General features: G+C 35.1%; 1 protein-coding gene across 3 annotated transcripts in view; it reads left to right on the top strand.

Moving 5' to 3' along the window:
- tty (tweety) overlaps positions 1-23,532 on the top strand; it is a 281,508-nt gene that overhangs the window by 244,095 nt on the left and 13,881 nt on the right. For all 3 annotated transcript variants that reach the window (XM_089638233.1, XM_089638231.1, XM_089638232.1), the window contains exons 4-6: positions 14,560-14,750; positions 20,466-20,614; positions 22,004-22,132. In XM_089638233.1, the coding sequence (XP_089494359.1) occupies positions 20,486-20,614; positions 22,004-22,132 (258 nt within the window). In that variant the 5' untranslated portion in view covers positions 14,560-14,750; positions 20,466-20,485. The remainder of the gene's footprint in view (positions 1-14,559; positions 14,751-20,465; positions 20,615-22,003; positions 22,133-23,532) is intronic.

Genomic DNA, 23,532 nt, shown 5'->3' with positions numbered 1-23,532 from the left:
TAAAAAATGTTATGTACACTTTGCTGTCCGGTAACATTTTTTTTCTTTTAAAAACAAAAAATAAATAAAATTTCCACACTCCGCTACTGCCCACAGTATAGGGGTAAAATAATTGGCAACGCCGCGCTACTGTCATCTCTTTCACACATATTCTGTCTCAAGTCCCGTGTGGTTCCCGCCACCCCGTCTCGTATCAGTGGTCAGTGCTGTTTTGGGAGTTCGCATGTCATCAAGTTTCTAGTTTCGTTTTTGTTTTGTTATCTAAGTTTTTACTGTTGAAATATGCCCCTCAATTATCCACCTGCCGAGCAAGCAGATATTGTTTTTGTTTATGGATTTTGCAATGGAAATTCACGAGCAGCCGTAAGGGAGTATCGCATGAGGTTTCCTGGAAGACGCGTCCCACACCATGCTACCTTTGTCCAGGTTTGTACCCTATCAATTGTTTATTGAAACTATTTACATTCATTGATAATGCCAAAAAGCGCTTTTGAAATTTAAACTGGGAACATTAAAAACATAACAAGGGGCCACCAACTTTAAAAATGTAAATTGTACTTTAGGTGATTTGTGTTCAGTGGTCACTAAACGGCGTTTTAAAAAGTTAATTAATTTTAATCTCTAATAAATGCATCATTCACTGCAATTGAATTCACTCCCTTTCTCACCATGGGATTATTTAAATTACTTGAATTCAATTTCACCCCTGTGAATCCAAGATATCAACCGTACCTAGTTAAGAAAATTATAATTTAAAACACTTTGTTATACATTTTACTATAAAAAAATGAAATAAATGAAGAGAAAACGTAAGTTTTCTGATATGTGCCTAAAATAAGTGTTCTTTAAAAATAAAATGAGTGAAAAAGCCCGCGATTGTTTATTTGACATTATTACTGAGCTGAATAATAAAAGCAGTTGTTATTTGTTGTTTTGTTTCAGATGTATCAACAATTGCGTGACTGTGGCATCGGACGGATTGAAGGCGCCGGCGGAGGACACAACATCGTTCCTGTGGCAGTTGAGGAGAGAATCCTGAACTTAATTACCGAAGACCCCACGCTGTCCGTGCGTCGGGTCGCTCTGATGATAGGACACAGGGAACACATGGCGGTATGGAGAGTTCTGAAGAAGCACGGGCTCAAACCTTTTCACTATAGGCGCTGCCAAGGCCTCATGGAGAATGACCACTTTTCCAGAGTCGTGTACTGCAGAAGAATGCTGCATAATGTCATAAGAGATGCAGACTTCATGAAAAACATATTGTTTACCGACGAAGCACAGTTCACTAAAACAGGAGTGCTAAATGTGCACAACTTGCACCATTGGGCTGAACAAAACCCCAAGCTTGTTCGGGAGTCGTCGAGCCAGGACAGATTTTCCATCAACATGTGGGCAGGAATCCTGGGAAATCAAATACTCGGTCCAATCGAGTTGCCTCCCAGACTAAATGGACCGATGTATTTGGAGTTCTTACAAGTGCAACTGGGCGAGATTCTGGAAGATGTGAACCTCGAATTACTACGGAGAATGTGGTTCCAGCACGATGGAGCCCCACCACACTATTCGATTGCCGTGCGGAACTACTTGGATGTCGAGTTTCCTGGTCGTTGGATAGGCCGTGGAAGTCCGGCCATTGCTTGGCCACCAAGATCACCCGACCTGACCCCCCTGGATTACTACCTGTGGGGGGCTCTCAAGGAAAAAGTGTATGCTAAGCCAATAGCCTCAAGAGAGCAACTGCTCGAACGAGTGATGGAAGCCGCTGCAGAAATTAAAGCAAATCCTGCAAACTTAAATAATCAAAATATAACAAGACTACACGCTTGCATCGAAAATAATGGTAGTCACTTCGAACAAATGCTCCAATAAAAAAATTAACATAAACTACATGTCCGCATTTTCATTTATTATTTATTGGTAAAATTCTCACAATGTCATTCATTTACACATCAATATTACCTACATATCAATATTTAATAAAATCTGTAGAAGAGTATGCCCGTCGGCATTCAACAAGTTTTTCGACAAGTGTGTCGAAAAGCGTCTTCTCTCTTTCCTACACACTAAATATTAATGGTTAAAAATGAGACGACTGATGCTTGTAAGCGCGCCAATACGTAAAAACAACGAAACTCGAATAAGAATTGCCAGGTGGGTTTTTTAATCGCTTTAATCTGACTTTAAACAATAATTAAACACGTAAAAATTATTTAATATAATATTACAGTACAGTACTTTGAACCTTCGCAATAAATTTATTTGATTTTAAGTTTAGTTTGTAGAACTCCATTTCAATTTAGAGATTTTTTTTATTTTAACAGTCTTATTAAAAAATTTATAAAAACAGTGTGTTTATAAACAAGTTCTGCTAGTTGTAATTATTATTACGCGTGACAGCTGTTTCACCTTCTGACGGCATTATCAAACTTTGGTAAAGCCACTTACAGACGACGTAAGTGATAACTTTCTTTTTTTATTATTCTGGCTTTATTGATTTCCGAGTAAATTGTCGTAAATTATTATTTGCTAATCCCAATATTATTTGCTAATGCTAATAATTAAGTGAAATTTTAAACAATGCAATAATAGGATTATTGCATTGTTAATTTCACTTAATGTCGTTGGTATTTCCAACTGATGACTCAGGGGTTTATTTCCCTGAATAATTAAGTATTTTGGGGTCTAATTATTATGCATTTCATTACATCCGATAATTTAAACAATTTTTATGTTGAATTGGGGTAAGTTTTATGGCTAAGGGAAGGAGTGGAAGGTGAGGAAGTACCTGGATATTCAGATCTGGTCACCAAATACGGCTAGTCATTTCAAGCAACGTTTAAATTCTAAACCTGGATATTCAGATCTGGTCACCAAATACGGCTAGTCATTTCAAGCAACGTTTAAATTCTGAACCTGGATATTCAGATCTGGTCACCAAATACGGCTAGTCATTTCAAGCAACGTTTAAATTCTAAACCTGGATATTCAGATCTGGTCACCAAATACGGCTAGTCATTTCAAGCAACGTTTAAATTCTGAACCTGGATATTCAGATCTGGTCACCAAATACGGCTAGTCATTTCAAGCAACGTTTAAATTCTAAACCTGGATATTCAGATCTGGTCACCAAATACGGCTAGTCATTTCAAGCAACGTTTAAATTCTGAACCTGGATATTCAGATCTGGTCACCAAATACGGCTAGTCATTTCAAGCAACGTTTAAATTCTGAATTAATTAATCAATTACGAAAAAGCGTGGGGTTAAGAATATTTTTTTTAAATTATAGTTGTAATTTATTGTCGATTTTTTAAAAAAATTGCGATATTTTAAATAAAATTTAATAATTATTGTTTAAATAAATTAGCAATCTGGCAGCATTCATTTGCAGGTGGTCAATCCAATGCAGTCATGACGTTTGTGTGAGTGCTTTCCTTTGTCTCAGTGTGTTGCGCAGCAGTTTTATATGAACCGTTTTTTGATTCATCGGGATTGTTTTTAAAACTATACATTCTTTGTACCTTCAAATTAGTGGAAATAAACTTAAGTGTGTCAAGCTGCTCGTTATATTCCGGTAATTCTGGAAGGCTTTTAACATAAGCAATAATATTCATAAATCACATTCCGCGAAGTTGTAAATAACTAAATTTATTAAAAAATATACGTTGTAGGATAGCCTAGCAAGTAACATTTTGACAGAGCACTTACGGTGATTTAAAAAACAACGGCGCTGTTCAAATAATCCAATTATTATTATTGATAAGTACCTAAGTGAGGAAAATTGTTTTTAAAAGTGCTCAGAATTATTGGACTTCGATTATAAATTCAGGAAATCTACTAATTAGTTTCTTAGTTTCAAAATTAGACTATTTAATACGTGAAACGCGTAAGAGGTGAAACCAAAGCATTCCAGAGGTGAAACAATTTAGATACAAAAATAAAACTGATGTGTACAATACAAGAAGACAATCAGTGATTCGCATACGAAAAATGTGAATAATCATTATTGTTAAATAAAATATTTCTTTTCTGGTACTGGATTATGTAATACGGGCTTCGTTCGCAGCAACACGCGAGAGTTGCGATGTTGCTTTCAAATTTTGACAAAGGATAAAACAGTGGTGACATGTGGTGAAAATATGTTTAATTAATTTTTTATTAAAAAAAAACGTTACCGGACAGCAAAGTGCACATAACATTTTTTACTCCAAATGTGCTAAGGAATAGCTGGTTAAAGTTTGTCGGGTTAGTGCCGATACACCCTGTATAGAACTCGTGGGATTGCACCACCCTCCCCGAGATCTGTAATAAACAAGAAAAAACAATAAAATTATCCTAGAAATTTCACTGACAGTTGAGGGTAACCAAGGTAACACCGAGATAGCGCCGAAAACTGGTTTCGTAATTCTTTTTTTCTATGGGCGGATATTTGAAACTATTTGTTATCAGTTATCACTTTCGCTCTAACGAAATAACACGTGAATTTTTGAAGAGAAAGAAATATCAGTTTTCGTAAGTTGGGTATTTTTTAGCTATCTCTCCTTAGATATTATTCAGGTTTTTACGAACATTACGATCCTGTGCAGAAAAGTCCCACAATGAACTGCGCTTACTTTACTTTTCTGCGCAGGGTCTGGTTGTTTCAATGTGCGCTCTTCGGCGTTCAACGTACGACTCTTAACGATATCTTCGGGCTTTTGTATGAAAAAAATTGGACCTAAAAAACCATAGATATGCCAATACATAGACAGTAAAATTCTCATTTGGAGCCTACTTATTATACTATACACCAGTGCTCCGCAACCTTTTCTCACCTACGACACACCAAATTTGTTCTTAGAATTTCGCGGCACACCAAAAGCTAAAATATATAGATATTAAATCGATACGCAAATTTTACAATAATTTATTGTTTTTTTATTTTAAATGTATACATACATGCATACATACATATAAATATAACATATTTATTTTTACGCAATCTTAATAATTATTATAAAATAAAAATAAATTAATGACCGATTAATTGTTAAATTAACCTGCGCTTTTTGACAGCGCAACCCGAAGTTCTTGGTCAAGACCTTTTAAGCATGACCGCTTATCATTTTTAATTAATACTCGTACAAGCGTTGAAAAACTTTGCTCACATAAATATGTCGTTGAAAATGGAAGTAGTGTTAAGAATGCTTTGACGGAAATGTGAGGATATTCTTTTTTAACGTAAATCCAGAAAACATCTAATTGATCTTCGGAGAAGTGAAGTTTTAATGTCATGTCATTATTTTAATCTGTAAATTCCACTCGAATTTGCAGAGGCAGTGCTTTCGTAGAATTTATTGCATTGGTTGCAAAGGGATTTCGAATCCAATCGTATTGTTCCGTATTAATGGAATAAAAATACCGACCAAATTTCTGCTGAAGCATACTTAAATGTTGTTGGGCCAGATCCACAGTTAATTGTTTGTTTTCAATTGTACTATGGTTGATCCTTTGGTACATTTCCAAAAATCCTTTTTGCAACTCTTTCTGCCAAAGTTCGTTATTAAGTTCATTCAAATGCTCGAATATATCAGCTATTTATGCAAGTTTGGCTATCTAGTAATTACCATCGAGGTGCTGATATAGTTTGGGCATATTTTGATTTAAAAGAAACTCACACACCTCGTGACGAAGCTCAAATAATCTAGTCAAAACTTTGCCTCGGGATAGCCAACGAATTTCAGTATAAAACAATAAGGATTCGTATTTGTCTCCCATTTCTGCAGAGTATTCCAAAGATTCGCAAGTTTAGTGCTCTTGATTTAATTAAGTTTACGATTTTAATGTATTCATTCATCGTGTTCAAAAGTTCCTCCGGTAAATTTTTGACCATCAATGCTTCTCGATGTATGCAGCAGTGTGTAAATTGTAACGTTGGATTTTTTTGTTTTACACAAGAGACAAAACCCTTTTTACTACCCGTCATTGCCGCAGCGCCATCCGTGCAAACAGCAATGAAATTGCTCCATTTAACATTATAAATTTTGAAGAAATCATCGGTTACTTTAAAAAATTCTTCACCGGTAGTTCGCTCTGACACCTCCTTAAAAAAATAAATAATGTTCTTTAATAAAGTCCTCGTCAACGAAAAGTACAATAGCTATCAACTGTGCTTTATTTTTAATATCGGTTGTTTCGTTGATCTGAAGTGCAAATTTTTCAGCCAATAACAGTTTTCTAATCAGTGTTTCTAATAAATTATGAATACGTCTTTTAACAGAATCTGCAGACAATGAAAAATAGACAATATTATGAAAAATATTTTGTCGTTGTGTATTAAATACATAATGAAATATTGTAAAATGTCGAATACATTGAATTTGACCGCGGCACACCTGTGTCCGGCTCACGGCACACCAGTGTGCCACGGCACACCGGTTGCGGAGCACTGCTATACACCAATGAAAAACTCCGAATGTTTATTCCATAGACTTTGATATTTTCATTGGTGGATATAGTTATGACGTCACAATATTTCGGTTTCAATTTTCGATCGGAGTTACACCCCCCTGGTACGACTGACGTCGTAGATTATTCTAAACATTCTAGAACCCTCCTGGTGAAAAAAATATGGTCACGTGGTTTGATTCGAGCAGGACTCGTCGAAACAATAGTCAGTCTACCAATTTGGATTTCTGTGGTAAAAACACATTTTCTTCATTTGCGAATCCGATATATTTCTAATATATCTCCAATAGCTTGAATAAAATAGCAATGATTTCAAGTTCTAGCGGATAACCGCAATATTTCATTGTTCGTTCGAGCATATTCCCTTTCGAGCATGATAAATATAAATATTATGCTTCAACTTCGCACAAATATTTCCAACCGAAACATTTATTATTCCAAAGTAACAGATTCTTTTTCCGCCAGCCTTGTGTTAGAAGTTGAAAGTTTGAGTTTTCAATTGAATTCTCGAATACGGTTCGTTACAATCGAAAATTTCAAAGTAGAAGTCGGCAATTTACACTCGGCGCCGTGCACTTTGATTTTGATTTTCGAAGTTTTTGGGAATGAAAAGTTTTCGAAATGATATTACCCATTAAAGCAATCTTTGTTCTTTCGCTTTACGGATAGATAATTCTCAGATTCACAGCATTCTCAGTTCTCTGAAATTGACTGGGAACTTTTGTTTGGCGTATTTGTAATTTCAATTTGAAATCGAGTAGTTAGGTACCTACCTACTTATTTAAATTGATTTAACAATGCCAACTCCAAACAGTTAGTTATAATGAGGATTTAATTCATTACATTTCTTTTTTCTCATTTCTGTCCATTTTAACTATAAATCAAAAAATCTGTTTGTATGCACTAAGCCACTAAAACTCTGGCGTCATGAAATTTACGTGATATTTTTTTTATATAAACCTCACACAGGAGGCCTTGAGATAAATAATTTCCCTCGGTGCCTTTGTCATCTTTGGGGATGCTGTCAGGAGGTTATTTTGGAGGAAGGAAGTTTTGGGGAGGAAACGGGTATGAGGGATGGGTATGAATCTAGGGGTCACCCCTCACACGATGAACCCGGGCACCTCTGCTAATTTACCAAACGTAGCGAACCACTTGGGGTGACCTATGGCAGAGGTGTTGGTTATCCAACAAATGGTTCCCAAACCCACCTCCCAAATTGAGAGGCGGGCGTGGGTACCGCCTCTGTGTGGTATTTGAAAATCAACTGTTTGTCTGCTCCCCACCATTTCTTTTATGACCTATGTAACTCTGAAATCTCCATTTGACTTTCATAAGAACTATTACTAAAAATTAAAAATATTTATTTTCATTATAAAAATGCAAAAACGCTTGATTGAATTTTTAAAATATCATCACTAACTCAAACAATTCAAATTAGGAATAACACTACCCTGTTCTTAAACTTCGAATCGTTCTAATGTAATTATTCTGGTTTTTGCCTCTAATTTGAATTGTATTTTTTACTCCATTTTGTTTTTTCACCGTTACCCTTAGACCTCTTTAATTTACTGACTTGAAAAAATATTACATGGTTTTTTCTGTACGTAATGGTTATTTATTTGACTCCCCATTAGTTTGTTAGACAGTTAAGGGTCAAGTTGTATATCTCTTGTAAGCAAGTTACCTTTTCTTTATTTGTCTATTCCATCTTCAATCTCTTTTATCTCTCTAATTGATAACATTAGTTCTACTTTTAAAAACATACAAGATATTTATGTCTATTATCGGTTCATTCTTTATGTTTTGTTTGCTTAAATATTTCACGAACTCGATGGAAAATAAAAGATGTGGTCCTGTCGTTGAGAGCTCCGTTGTAACTTGTAACCTCTTTCAAATACGTACAGAAAAGGGAGAGGTTACAGTGGAGCTATCAGCGGTATGTCTTTATGGGACATAATCTAAACGTCCGATTCCGAAACACTAAAAAAATCGAACGACCCTCTAAAAAACTTGTAAAAACACCAAGATATTAAGGCGATGCACTACGTCGTGTAATATTTTAAATTGAACCAATATCAATAATAACCCTTACGTAAATGGCGATAAGGTTTAAATTCCCGCTGAACACCATCCGCCTGTTTTGATTAATGCAAGAAAAAAACATGGCCAAAAAGTGCCTTTTATTTTTTTTGTGGATGTTCAGGCATAAATATTTTTTTTTTCGATCATACAATAAAATCATAACCGAAAATCGGTTCGTAAGTAGGAGATTTTGAACTTTAAAGCAGTTTTCATAGGCCTTATACATTATTTTTTTCTGGACTTATAAAAAGACTTATCTAAAAAATACTCGATTATTTCAAAGGCCCATATGTATTCTACTCGCAGTATTTAATTAAAGCATCTGAAACATTTCTAGGCGACCAAATTTTCAAACCAAAAACACATGATTTTGCATTATTACGTATGGCATCGCCTTAATAAAAAATATTATACTGTCTTGGAGAGTTATTATTCGATGAATTCAATTACGTTTTATTGGTTTTGGAATCCATCATTCATTGAAATGAACTATTTATTATTGGTTTTAAAATCAAATTAATTTTTATTGAAAAAGAAGCGAAATGTTTCGAATAATTACTATATTACTATTAATGTGCACATCACTAATTTGTAAGTAGATAATACGTATAAGGCAGTGTTACTTTCAGTCCAGCGAACGAAAGTATTAATTTTTTTATATTATGAAAATCGACCTTGCAATTTTTTGTACTATATATGACGTAGTTATCGGAAATAAAACAAACAAAGAAGTAATCCAGCAAAATTCTGCGAAGAGTTAATAGTACAAGTACTTACCTACGTTTATTTTCGTGGGTAGGACAACAATATTACCTACTAAAGTTTGTGCAGAGATGGTTTGCGGTTCATTCTAAAACTGAGCTCCCAGCGACGAATTTTGTTTAAAATTTTACCACCGGTAATTCCTCCGCGAATTGTAATTTCGCCAATTACGTCAAACCGTAATCTGTCGTTATTAAATTATGCGCCGTTACCAGACGTCATTACTTAGCGATATATCAGGAAGTTTGGACATAAAGGATGTTTAAAACTTAAATTAACCACAGCGCTCTAAAATATACTTAAAATGGCCACCTCTCGTGCGGTATTCATTGTTTGATGGGTTTTTTTAGTTATTCGGAAAATTGTACAACGACCAACGTGATAATTAACGCTGCTGCAGCGATGGGCCAAACGGCTAACTAACTACCATCACGCCTTTACCCCACAGGGGTAGGCAGAGAGGACGGACCGACAAACTACTCGGTCTTGACACACACTCCTTGCCAAGTTCACTTTCATACATCGTCACATACATACTCTTCTATTATTCTGACTTTTGACATGGCCCGACTCAAGTATCTGATTCACTTGATCGTGCCATGTCTTCCTCGGTCTTCCCCGACTTCTTTTACCATTCACATTTGCATAATATTTCCGTCCGGGGATAAATTGCACTAACTTCGGGAGGCGATTCTACGCGATGGTAGAAATAAAAAAGATAATTAACTTTTTTTCGAAATTACAGCTTTTTTTCCTATCCTAAAATATTTTTTAATAGAAGAATATCGGAAACTGTACAAACAATTCAACTTTTTTTTACCTAAAAACTACCTTAAAACGGTGGAATTTCTAAAAAAGTTAATTTTACTTTTCTCCTTCAAATCGTGTAGAATTGTTTTTCTTACCCCCTGAAGTTAGTGCACTTTATCCCCGGACACCATGTATATTCTCCTCCCACTCCTTTCTAAATTTGGCGACTTTCGAAATGTTCAAAAATAAGTCATGAGTCATGACTAATTTCTGCCCATTTTTTTATCTTCTAGGTCTTTTTGTGTTTTTCTGCGTTGCGTTGTTTCACGAAAAATGTATTAAAATGTTAACCGGTCATTGGCTGAGTTGGCATCGCGTTTGGGTAAGGGCGTCATGCGTTCAATTTCTCGGCTGGCTAATTCCTCAATCACGACACAAGCAATATTTTTCGCTCACTGTGGTGGTAATAGAAGATTTTCAAATAGTTTCAGGTTATTCGTAATCCGGGAATGTTTGACTTTCTTTTAATTTTTTTAAAAATATTCCTTATCTATTTGCGCAATCTACAATTCTGTCACCGTCTTTTCGGTCATTCGTTTGACTTTGGGTCAGCAAGTTGTGGGTTCAATTCCTACACAGCGTGAAAAATTATTTGTATGTTTTTTTCTCATTTTAAAATAAGACTATTTGTAGTGACCTCACTTAAACTTGGATCCAAAGGCTCGATTCCCCCCTAAGAACTAAATTATTATTTATTTTTCTGTAAAATGTATTACGAAAACTTAAATGTTATCTTATAAAGTCCTGAAGATCGCGATTCGTTCAAATATATAATTTATGTTACTTTTTTTCGAGGACTTCGAATAAACTTGACTAGTTTATTTACGAATGTATTCAAAAATGTCTTTACCAAGTTAATTAGACCACTTTATACATCCAGAATTTCCCCAGCAGTCAGTAGTAAGAGATGGGATGTCGAATGAGCTAACTCATTCGTAGAAATTCTTGGATCCCAAGTACCTACCTGAAAAAGCAATCTCTGGGTATACCTCCTAGTAAAATTAAAGTTGATGAGAGGGAGGGAAGGTGTTGGGCGAAATGTGTCATGATCTATGCTCGCTCTCGTTATGTTATTTAAAAATGGAAACTAATCATTATTTTGTTTTATTTTTTGTCATTTCTAGCAAAGAATCTGTATTTTTATAGTGGGTTTGTGACCCTCAACTTTCTCATAAGTAGGTACGGTTAGTATTTTTATAGTGGGTTTGTGACCCTCAACTTTCTCATAAGTAGGTACGGTTAGTATTTTAAATTTAATTTGTATTATTTTTGTGGAGACTTGTGGGGTGTAACGGTAAATTTATGAGTGCTGAAACTAATTCAATATATCGCAAATACAGATATCGCCCTTGTGAAACATGCCATGTATACATGCATGTATTTAAAATAAATGGTATGATGGCACCATAGGCATTATCTGGTGAAAGACCATTCAGAATAGAAATATTGCATTAAATGGCAAAAGCCGTGCTCAGTGACCAAATTTGAATAGTCAGGTACTTCCCAACCTTCATCTTACCCATCTCTTTTCCTTCCTCACTCTCTTTAGCCTCATAACATACCCCAATTGGGGCTGCCATAGTTTCACTTGCTCCGGAGAGTTGGGACTCTTGCGGTATTACGTTTTTGTGAAAATGTCAAGGGCGATGTAATAAAATAACAGATTTATCATATTACAACCGGCATTTACGTATTTATATTAAAAATGTTCAGATTTGTGGCTATCCCAAAAATGAAAAATTGAAAAGGCGCAGATGGTAAAAATGTGCGAAAATTAAATTTCCGTGCTACAGACTAAACTTCGTTGATAATTTACGAGAATGGTTTTCAGAAATTATAAAAATCACTTTTTGTTTTGAAAACCATATTTTGTGTATATAAACAGTGCCCCTGCCGCACTGGATCCTGACGGTTCGGAGGAGTTGGGACCTGTAAAAAAAACAATTTTAAACAAAAAAATTCAAAATTTGTAAAACCCATTTTACGCATTTATCCAGTGGCGGCACCAGCATTTCTTCGATGGTGGGGACCGACATTTTTAAGTGTATCTACTGTACCCGGAGAATATAATATATATAACAAAAAGTTCATGGATAAGTCATGCATCTAATCAGATGTCTTAACACAATGTGAATTTATATGGTTATATACCAATTTGTATAAAAATATTAATATAATGTAATGAAAAAACAATCCGTAAAAGTTTATTTTAATCTATAGTACATATATTTTTTATTATTAGATATATTTAAAAAGAAAATATATAGTAAAAATAAAACATTTATTTGCCAATAAATAAATTTTACATATTTTTTAACATAAATTCTATTGACAAAAAGGTCACTGCTCAGCTGTGCTTTTCGGATCTCTCTGGGAATGCAGCTGATTTTCAGAAGTGTCTCCAATATAATAATAATAATATATACATATTTAGGTATAATAATGAACAATGAAATAATATCAACAATAAAAACTCATATCAACACAAACAATAAAAATAAAAATAGAAATGGTAGGTATACAAATCAGTGCAAATTAATAAATAAATAAATAAATTCAAAATAAACATATATATATATATATATATTATTTATTTTTTTGCTTTAACTGAGGATTGAACCTTCCTCCCCAGGGTCTGGAGTCAACCGCGCCAACAACTGATCCAAATACCGATTGGGTAGAACTGACATTTGTTTCGTATATTAACTTCTGTAACGTCATCCGATTTCAGAGAAAGCGTATATGTCCACGTACGTGATTGCCATCAAAAGTCGATAGAATGCATTTTCACCAACGACAAGTCTATCTGCGGAGTTTCAGCTCAATCGGGTGTCGGGAAGGGGGTTAGCATTAATTCATAACGGAAAACTAAAGTGAAATTCAAATAGATGTATTTAATAACCCAATAATCTTGCAAGATTATCATCGAACTTAATTTGAATGCTAGCCATTCCCGCTCGAAACTACCTAAGTTTCTTGAACTAAACAGTTCAGTATTATTTCGCATTTAATGGACTGTTCCCGCGGTATTTCAAATTCACATAGAAGTGCGCGTGCGCGGTATCGAGGTTTGCTTTTCATCGAGAAAGAAACGCAAATAATGTACCCAAACGCCTGACGAAACATCTCCAATTGCAGATTGAGATTTAGAAATGCATCAAAGGTTTCAAACGATTCGCGCTCTGGTCGGCTTGTCGCTAATTCTAGTTAATAAGCTTCCAAGACATGGTGCGGAGCGAATGCTTGTCGGTTGAAAATGATCAGGAATCAATTTTTTATTTATATCTCAGCAAACGTTAATTGTTTTCATGTTTGTAGAATTAGTAGAAAAAGCATTACCCTTTTTTTTACTTATAGCAAGTTTCAGGGACTGTTCCCTCTATCCCCTTTTTTTATCAACTGCAATCTGGTTTTGAGTCTCAACCATACTTAATTACCCTCACTTTGAGTTGGAAATGATTGGTCTCTGCCAATACACACTGTACTCCATTAAAGTAATTACACTCCTCCCCACAGAGGTTGATATAATTACTGGGTATTGGGCCAGTCAGTACTGTTCGACCATAGAATCGTAGGACTTATCTCCCAACTGGTTTTAAACTACACACCGAATGGCACAACAGAACCTGCTCTTTTAATTGACTACTTTCAATTGACCAAAAAAATATACACTGACGTTTTAATTATTGTGATTATTACGGACAAATTTAATTATGTTTTGATTAAATTTAATTTAGTTTATAGTTCTTGTTCCTGGCTAAAAAAATTGAATTGATATAGCATTAAACCGATCCAATACTTTTTTTACACATAGGTATCTGCAACTGGATTTAAAAAAGTAGTTTTTGAGACCAAATTTGTGTTGAAGTCTGTTATAAATAAATTGTATAGATACAAAAATAAAATTACATTATTGTTTTATCCACTGAAGAGATACACTGATAGAATTGAATTGTGGGCGTTGAATTGTCCCTGTGCCTGAAGGAAGCTAAATTCTTCTTTCTTCTTCAGAAATCGACAAAACAGTTCCCACAAACAGTTCTCCAACTCTTCGTGGAAGGAGAATATAAATAAATAATGACTCGATGGTCGACCTAACTAGAAGCTGGATAATTGAGATCTGAAACAGTAAGTTTGTCTGGGAGCATTCCCCCTGGCCCTGGCGACTACTAGCCACTGGCTGCCATCTTGCGGACTTCCACGCAAGCTCTATGTACTGCCCTCTATGAGTGCATCTGTGAAGCTCTTACATATCTAATATATCTAAATTCTGTCTTGAACAGATAATTAGTGTTCATTAGCTTGTCTGCGGTCATTATGCAAATTGGTGTAGAATACACTTCTAGGGATTATCTGTTCATTGGTATTATCTATGGATATGATATAATATGTTATGTATAAACCGAATTTGTAGTGACAATTTTTTTTCAATGTTCCTTTTCTTTATTTTCAGATTAACATCTCGATTGACAGCACAAATGACTTGGAATAACACGAGTTGTATTGAATCATCCAATTGATCCTTACGACAGCTGTGTTCCTGTTCTACTTGAAGATTGCCCTTTCTCCTGCCAGTTCCCTTCATGAGACACCGGCCCTAAAAGCTACCAAGACGGAATCCAACTTACTAATTTTCGGATACAGGTAAAAGCTCTTTCCTTTAAACTATAATTAGTATTTATTTATTATTGAACTGCTCCTAACCGTCTAGAGCTAGTGAGACTACGAGGCTGAGGCCCCTATTGAGGCTGAAGGTAGAGGGGAAGGGATTATAGGAATAAGTTACAACTAAGTCGGAAAATAATTTGTAAGGAAAGAGATGGGGAAGAGGAAGGTGGGGAAGTACCTGTCTATTCAGATCCATTTCAGCAACATTTCAATTCTGAATGGTGGTCTTACACCAGGGCGATACTGAGAGTATCTTCCACTCTGGAATGTGCCGCAAATTAATTATGAAATACCACAAATTAATCAAATAAAATTTACTTGTATACGCCGGGATTTGAACCTGCGACCTCGGGATTGCTAGTCGAGAGCCTTTCCCCTCTACCACGGAGAGCGTCAATTATCATTACAGCTCTTCTTATTTTAAAAATGATAGACGAAAATTTCCGGTTACGAATAACCTGACAATATTTGAAAAACTCAAAGTATCATCATTATAACGGGAGAATTTTGTTAATTAACTTTTTCACTAAATTCTTCTCACATCCTTCCTTCCTTGGTAAGAACACTGGTTTATGCTCATTCTTCAGATCTAATTTCTACAAACTATGCATGATATTAATATGTCTCAATTTAAGTTCTTATTAAGGCGATGCACTACGTAGTGTAATATTTTAAATTGAGCCGCTATCAATAATAACCCTTACGTAGATGGCGATAAGGTTTAAATTCACGCTTATCACCATCCGCCTGTTTTGATTTAAGCAAGAAAAAAAAATGGCCAAAAAGTACCTTTTATTTTATTTTGTGGATGTTCAGGCATAAATATTTAATCTTTTTTCGATCATTTTATAAATAACTTAATTTGCCACATTATACAATAAAATCATAACCGAAAATGGGTTTGTAAGTAGGAGATTTTGAACTTTAAAGCAGTTTTCATAGGCCTATACATTATTTTTTTTTTGGGCTTATAAAAAGACTTATCTAAAAAATACTCGATTATTTCAAAGGCCAAGATGTATTCTACTCACAGTTTTTAATTAAAGCATCTGAAATATTTCTAGGCGACCAAATTTTCAAACCAAAAACACATGATTTTGCATTACTACGTATGGCATCGCCTCAAATGTATTATATGTACCCACACAAATTATATCAAGCGCCCCTGAGGTGATATCTCACAAATATACAAATTGTCCAATAAATAAATGAACTCCTATCTCAATAATCAAATTATAATAATTGTTTAAGCACAGAAGACGCACGGGGGAGTGCTGTGTCTGTTTTACCACCATTCAATGGTAAGGTTTTTAAGGAACATTGGGTCATTGATCTCTTGTGCAGTTGTGAGGCATGTCAAATTAGTGCCTTACCATTATTTACTCCCTTAGAATGGGTTGTTTTACATCTCATGCGTGTGCTCAACTGCTCGCCTCTGAAACAACCTGCCAGCTTATGTGTTTTATCCCTCTCACAATATGAGTCCTCCACCAAAGATCATACTCATGTATGCAGTTAAATTCTTAGCATAATCTTAAATTTATTTAATTATCAATAACGTCCTTTTTAGGGGCTTTTACATGGGAATAGTAAAAATTGTACAATTTTTTCCTTCTTTTTATGCTTATTAAATTAAGATTTTTTTTTCACCGCTGCTCATCTCACTAGGGAATTCCTGTGTCGAGATGAACAGCTTTACAATTATATTTAATCCAATAAGTTGAGTACATAATAAATACATGATGGATTATATCGAATATGGGGTTTCTAAGGTGATTTATGACTAGATGAGAATTATAATTATTATTTCTATCTTTTGTATGATCGGCCTCTCTGATTCTCCAAGGTGCTCGATATGGGAACTAATTGAATATGTTGAACATACATTAACGAAGCACATCAAATATGAATAACCAGAGAGTGACAATATTGATGATCTCAAAACTATAGGAAGTTCAGAAATCAATAGCTACAACTAAGTTCCATTCCTCATCAAGAATCATGAAATTTGTTGGATCATGTAAATTGGAAAATGTTTATAAATTAATTCTCATGTAGAGGACTAGGTACCTTTAAAATTCGACGTATTAATATGTATTGTAATTAAAAAACAGATGAGGCAAAAAATGACAACTTTATACGAGTCAGAAGCCTTGGTAAAATATGTAGATGACAAAAAAAATATGTAGATGACAAAAAAAATATGTAGATGACAAAAAAATATGTAGATGACAAAAAAATATGTACCTAGATGACAAAAAAATATGTAGATGACAAAAAAAATATGTAGATGACAAAAAAATATGTAGATGACAAAAAAATATGTAGATGACAAAAAATATGTAGATGACAAATAAATATATAGATGACAAAAAAAATGTAGATGACAAAAAAATATGTAGATGACAAAAAAAATATGTAGATGACAAAAAAATATGTAGATGACAAAAAAATATGTACCTAGATGACAAAAAAATATGTAGATGACAAAAAAAATATGTAGATGACAAAAAATATGTAGATGACAAAAAATATGTAGATGACAAAAAAATATGTAGATGACAAAAAAAATGTAGATGACAAAAAAAATGAAGATGACAAAAAAAATATGTAGATGACAAAAAAATATGTAGATGACAAAAAAAAACAGTGGCTTGTTTTTATTCATCAAAATTGAAGATGTCCACCGACTCGGCATAATTATTTCCCTCCATTAGTATTTTGGGCAATGGAAAGTGCATTATGGTAGTTACTCCTAGAATTTCTGCTCTAAAATAAATCCCGACTTCTAGTAGTACCTATTAAGAAAACTTATCAATGCAAACAATTTAGAGAAAAATTTAGTCACTGAAACAATATTAACGACTTTCAAATTAAAAATCTGAAACAGTAAAGGCAGAAAAATATTCAGTCGAATCCAGGAATTGAGCCCAGCACCTCTTCCTTGCCGGGGAAGTGCTCTGACCACTGAGCTAATTCGACCATTCGATCTTTCGTCATTTTTAACTGTCTCATATTTCGACTGAGAATTATCAACAATATCTTCATTTTCTTAATGCATATTTTTGGCTGCTATCTTTATGTATGATTGCAAGATTCTACCCAAACTAAATGCAATCTACATAGTGTCTTGGATAAATATATCCAATTTTATTTTTAATGTGCCTTTTTTTTAATTGCCTTAACCCATTGGCCTCCGAATTGTTTTGTACCGAAGTTTTAAATCTGCAGTGGTGTATTAAATCTTACATAACTTTTAAACTAAACATTCAAACGAAACAATTTTTTTAAATTTACTCGTTCATTGAATTAAGGTATGCAAAAAATATATGCAGTTTTTTTTAAAATAATAATAATATGATTAAACGAGGATATAAAAATATTTTTTTTATAAAAACCATTTTTTTTTTCTTTTTTTTATAATTGGATTAAGAAAAGTTTTACATTAATCATACTTATGACCATAATATATTTTATTTCAATTTGGGCTGATGTTAGCCGCCCACCACGCATTTTACGAACAAGCTTGTCAATTCCCAAACCACACGCTATTTTAAAAAAAATTCAATGACGCTGAAATATAACAAAATGTCAATCGTAAATATCAGGAAAAAACTGTACCAACAGAGTCCTGCCAATTACTACGAAATGAATGCTTAATTATCTACAGAGCGATTGGCATTTAAAATTTTAAACACAGATGTCAATAATGTATCCCTTTTTCGTTTTTAAGCCGACGACACCAGACACGTTTGAGGCCAATGGGTTAAATGATTAAATATTACAATATGAGGTTTTACTCATTAAGTAAAAAAAATAAAAATTAGTTTTAACTCATCTTTTCATCTGCATAAATACACTTTTTTGTATTTCTGAAGGTCCCTTGAGGTGTTTCACAAGAACAATGATGGATATATTACGCAATTATTATTTTTAAATGCATCTGCAAACCGTGTGCAATTTATGGATGTAAATTTTGTACAACATTATGGTCTGTGGCCATTGTATTAAATTCTCCACAGTGATCAATCTGATGTAATGCTCTGCAGCTACCCCCACTCCATGAATCATCTCATTGCAGTAAGTGATCTGGTAGGTGTATCACATGAGTTAATTGACCTGGCTTCACAACTTCACCAAGATTTTGTAATCGGTATTTAATTCTTGACAGTTTGTCTGAAACAAAACCCTTAGCCATCCCATTTTGCATTGTAAAGGTATGCTAGGGATACCTACTGATTACATTTTACCCTTTTGCGTTGATGAATTGTAATACTAATCAGTTTTTCGATAATGTTTGAGGATTGACATACCGAATTATTGTTATTTATGTATGTTGGAGATTTGACATAGGTAGTACTCACCTTGTTATGTTGGAGAATTGACACACTGAGTAGTTTATACCTTGACATGTTGAACGATTGATATACCTTGTTATGTTGGGTAATCGACAAGCTAAATACTATTTATTTTGTCATGTTTGAAAATTGACACACTATACTAGCCCCAGTGAGAGCTCCTACGTACGTAATCGACGATCGTCCTCTCCCTTCTCACATGCCTTTTACGAAAACGAAATTTTTTGAGTTATCTGAAAGTATGTTGGCTGTTGTATGCTGATGATGCGGTGCTGATTGCTAATAGTATAGAAGATCTATAGTCTCTCGTGTCTAGGATGAATGAAATATGTATGAAGAATGAGTTAATGATGAATGTAAGTAAGTCTAAAGTAATGGTGTTTGAAAGAGAGATTACGAAAATAGTGTGCAATATAGTTGTAAATGATGAATACTTGGAGCAGGTGGATGAGTTTGTGTATTTAGGAAGTATGTTTACGAGAGATGGAAAGGCTGACAGAGATATTGAAAGAAGGGTAAATGCAGGTAACTCCATTAATGGAGGACTGAACGCAGTTGGTGCTAACAAAAATTTTTCCAAAGAAGCAAAGTTAGCAGTCCACAATGGAGTGCTGGTACCTACCCTGATGTATGGAAGTGAGGCATGGAACTGGCAGAGAAAGGATGAAAGTAGACGGAATGCTGTTGAAATGAGATCCCTGAGGCGTATGTGTGGTAAAACCATGTATGATCATATGAGAAATGTGGAGATCCGCAAAGAGTGCAAGACTGATGTAAGCGTAATGAGTAAGATTAAGAAAGGGACGCTTAGATGATTTGGGCATGTAGAGAGAATGGGCGGAGAAAGGAGTGTAAGGAGAATATATGATGCGGGTAGCAGAAGTCAGGGACGCCCGAGGAAGACATGAAGATCAAGTGAATCAGATACTCGAGTCGGGCCATGTCAAGTATCAGAATAATGTATGAGAAGATGTATGAATGTGAATGAGGCAAGAGGTGTGTGCCAAGACCAAGTTGTTTGGCGGTCCGTCCTCTCTGCCTACCCTTGCGGAGAAACAGCGTAATGGTTAGTTAGTTAGAAAAAGACAGAAGATACTAGAACGAAGGCGTCACATGCAACCTCTCGCTGGGACTAAATACTTTTTACCTTGTCATGTTGGAAAATTGACATACTAATTACCTCATTATGTTGGAGAATTGACATAATAATTGCCTTGTTATGTTGGAGGAATAGCATTCTAATTACGTTGTAGAAGTGCAGAATTGACATACTAACCTTGTTTTGTTGGGGGATTGATATACTAAAAATTGCCTTCTGTTTGTATTGTTTCAGGTAGGGGGCTGGGCTCGGCCATGGCCCCCCGGGACGAGGGCTACCGGCCGGCGCTCCTGGCCCAGCTGCTGCACAAGTTGCCCCACGTCAACGTCTCCCTGCATCGGGTCAACTCCACCTTTGCCCCGCACTCCGAGCTATATCTCGAGGTAACAAATTTTTTTATTATAAATAAAGACTAGGTTATGAATAAATAGTTCCATGACAAAACAGAACAATAGATACAAAGTTTTGAAGAAAAGAAACAATCAATGACAAACTTAACTTCTTAACTAGCTTCTTGGACTTTCCATACAATCCTATCTTCTTTCATTCGCTCTAGATGCCCAAACCTTCTAAACGTCCCTTTCATTTAAAAGAAGAAAAAAAACTAGGTTATAAGTAAATGGTTCCGTGACAAAATAGAACTTTGAAGAAAAATAACCAACGAACAACAAAGCTAAACTAACCTATTCTTTTATTTTTAATAGCTAGAAGTTCCCGGCGTTGCCCGCGGCTTAAACTGAATTTTTCTAAATCAGACTGACCTTTCTCTTGTTTTGAAGTGTGCAAATAGGGAATTCTCGTGCATTTTGTAAATAATTTATTTCAATAAAGATAATTTTTTATTATGTGCCTCTTTTTTTTCTTTTTTTTTAAATGCATTTTCAATTTTTTGTAGTTGTTTTAAAAATTGCGTGCTATTTCGGCTCTGAAAACGGTCATGCGCCATTTTGACCGCTATGTCACAAGTGCTACGTCACACCTTTGCCGCTGCCGCTGCCATCGGTTTGCAGGATCTACTCGGGCCGGTCAACCGTGACGTCATCGTTCGCCCTTGAACGCTTGATCAATCACCGGGCGTTTTTAGCTGCATTGAAATATTTCGTTCGCGCCTGTTTTTAAAGTCATTATAACTTTAATAAATGATTTTTGAAAATTATAAAAACTATGTATTCTTGTGTCTGAAGTGTTTCTACATGGGAATAATTAATAATAAGTGATTTTTTGGTGTGAAGAGAATTCCCTATTTCATCAAGCTCTGAAAAAAACTTTAGATTTTTGTAAATCAAACAAACACCACCCATTCACACAGTCAATGTTCTGTATTAAAATGGATAGATTTCGTCAGAATTATTTAACATGTTAAAAATAGTAACGGAATTTTTTTTTAAAATGCAAATCAGTTACCGAATAGTTTTTCTAGGATTATCTAAATTATAGAGTATGTGAAGTAAAAAACCACTTAGATGTCGCACAAAACTCATTTGGGGTGCGTATTAACCTCCTCTGGTGCGGAAGGGTTAAAATCCATGTTCACTCCTTCCTCACTTCAACGAGAGTCTGCACAGCAATCCCAAATATAGCACATGGTCCCTGAGTAGTAAGCTTCTAGTGAGATGATTTGTAAAATGACGCAAATGGCACACATTAAGACAACATTTGTCTCCAAATCGTACTTTTTTCTCTCCTTCAGGTAAGATATAACGTAATATAACTAACATGATAGATAACTAAGTAATGTAACACAACATTAATCCCATTTTCTGATGTTTCAGAGTTTGGGTATTCTGGGGTCAGTGCCGGCAGCATGGCTCATCCTCACGCTGCTAGTTCTTCTCATCTACCTGCTCACCAGGTGCTGCGACAGGAAGCCTCGACCCGCCAAGAGCATCTCTGCACTGAAGGTAAGTGTTGGGAAGTAAGTTAGCTAAGAGCTTCGCAGATGCACTCATAGAGGGCAGTGCATAGAGCTCGCTTGGAAGTCCGCAAGATGGCAGCTAGTAGTCAGTAGTGGTTAGGGCCAGTTAGAATGCTCCCAGACAAACTTGGTGTTATCAGATCTCATTTAGCCAGCTCCTAGTTAGGTCGACTATCGAGTCACCATTGTAATATGCGACGTATTAATAAATCTCTGATTTAATATAAAGAACCTATTATTTAAAATCGTTTGTGGGAACACAATAGTAAGCCACTCCGATTTATGGATAATATCTGTTTCTTATCATTATAATCTCTTTTCGAAGAGTTTTATTTTAATTCTGTTTTCTCACACTCAAAACTCTTGCTTGACAGTGCAGGATTATTGGAGGTTTCAGACCTCTAAAATGACAGATTAGCAGAAGAGGCCCTGAGCCCAACGGCGCATGGCGCTAGTAAAAACTTTAAGGGGGCAGTATTAGGTTTTAGGTATTATCAGCGCCTTAGCAAGTTGGCGTCCAGAGCGGACTGCTCCAATTGTGCCTGCATAGGGCTGGCCCTGCAGATGAGTCAGTTTCTCCTGTAATATCATTCCACTGCAAGATTCATCATGTAGAAAGAATGCCAAATGATAGGATGACAAAAGTTAAGACCAAGTGGGTACCACATCAGTGGAAGTGACCTGGAGGCAGACCGAGGAAGAGGTGGTTAGACTGCTTGGAGGGGGATTGGAGCCAGACAGAAAGGACTGAGGACTGGAGGCAAATGTTAAGGGACCGCAGCCAGTAGAGAGTATTTCTATTTGTGTTGCGGAGGAGTTCAAATCGCACTCTTGGATATAGCGCCATGATGATATAAGATTCAATTTTTGATATGCATATGTACATATATTCCACTATTTATTAATTTTTAGTTGTTAGACCGGTCAGTGGCTGAGTCGGCATCGTGTCTGGGTCCCACCCAGGCATCGTGAGTTCAATTCCTCAGCTAAGTCGTACATCACTATACAAGCAAAATTTTCCACTTACTGTGGTGTTAGTAGGAGATTTTCTAATATTGTCAAGTTATTCGTAAACCTGAAATATTTCTTTCTTTTTTGTTTTTAAATTAAACCAATAATTATCCAGGTTACTCTTGTGCCCACACTTCATCAGGGCTACATAATATAAACAGCTTACATTGTGTATACAGTCCCGATGACGATTGTGTGCAAAGAAATCTGGTCAGCAACTAAAATATTAATAAATAGTGGTATTCAAACAAAGTGACCGTATTTAATTAACTTATGTCAAAACCACGACTTTCTAGGAAAATATTCAAATGTATTTTTGTGAAAGTCTGTGTTTGATTGCATTTTGTTACATATGGGCTGGATATTTTACTTTAC

The sequence above is a fragment of the Hesperophylax consimilis genome, chromosome 12 (assembly GCF_061612785.1).
Source record: "Hesperophylax consimilis isolate HC1 chromosome 12, BYU_Hcon_1.0, whole genome shotgun sequence".
Classification (NCBI taxonomy): domain Eukaryota; kingdom Metazoa; phylum Arthropoda; class Insecta; order Trichoptera; family Limnephilidae; genus Hesperophylax; species Hesperophylax consimilis.
This window is presented reverse-complemented; position numbering and strand designations above follow the sequence as displayed.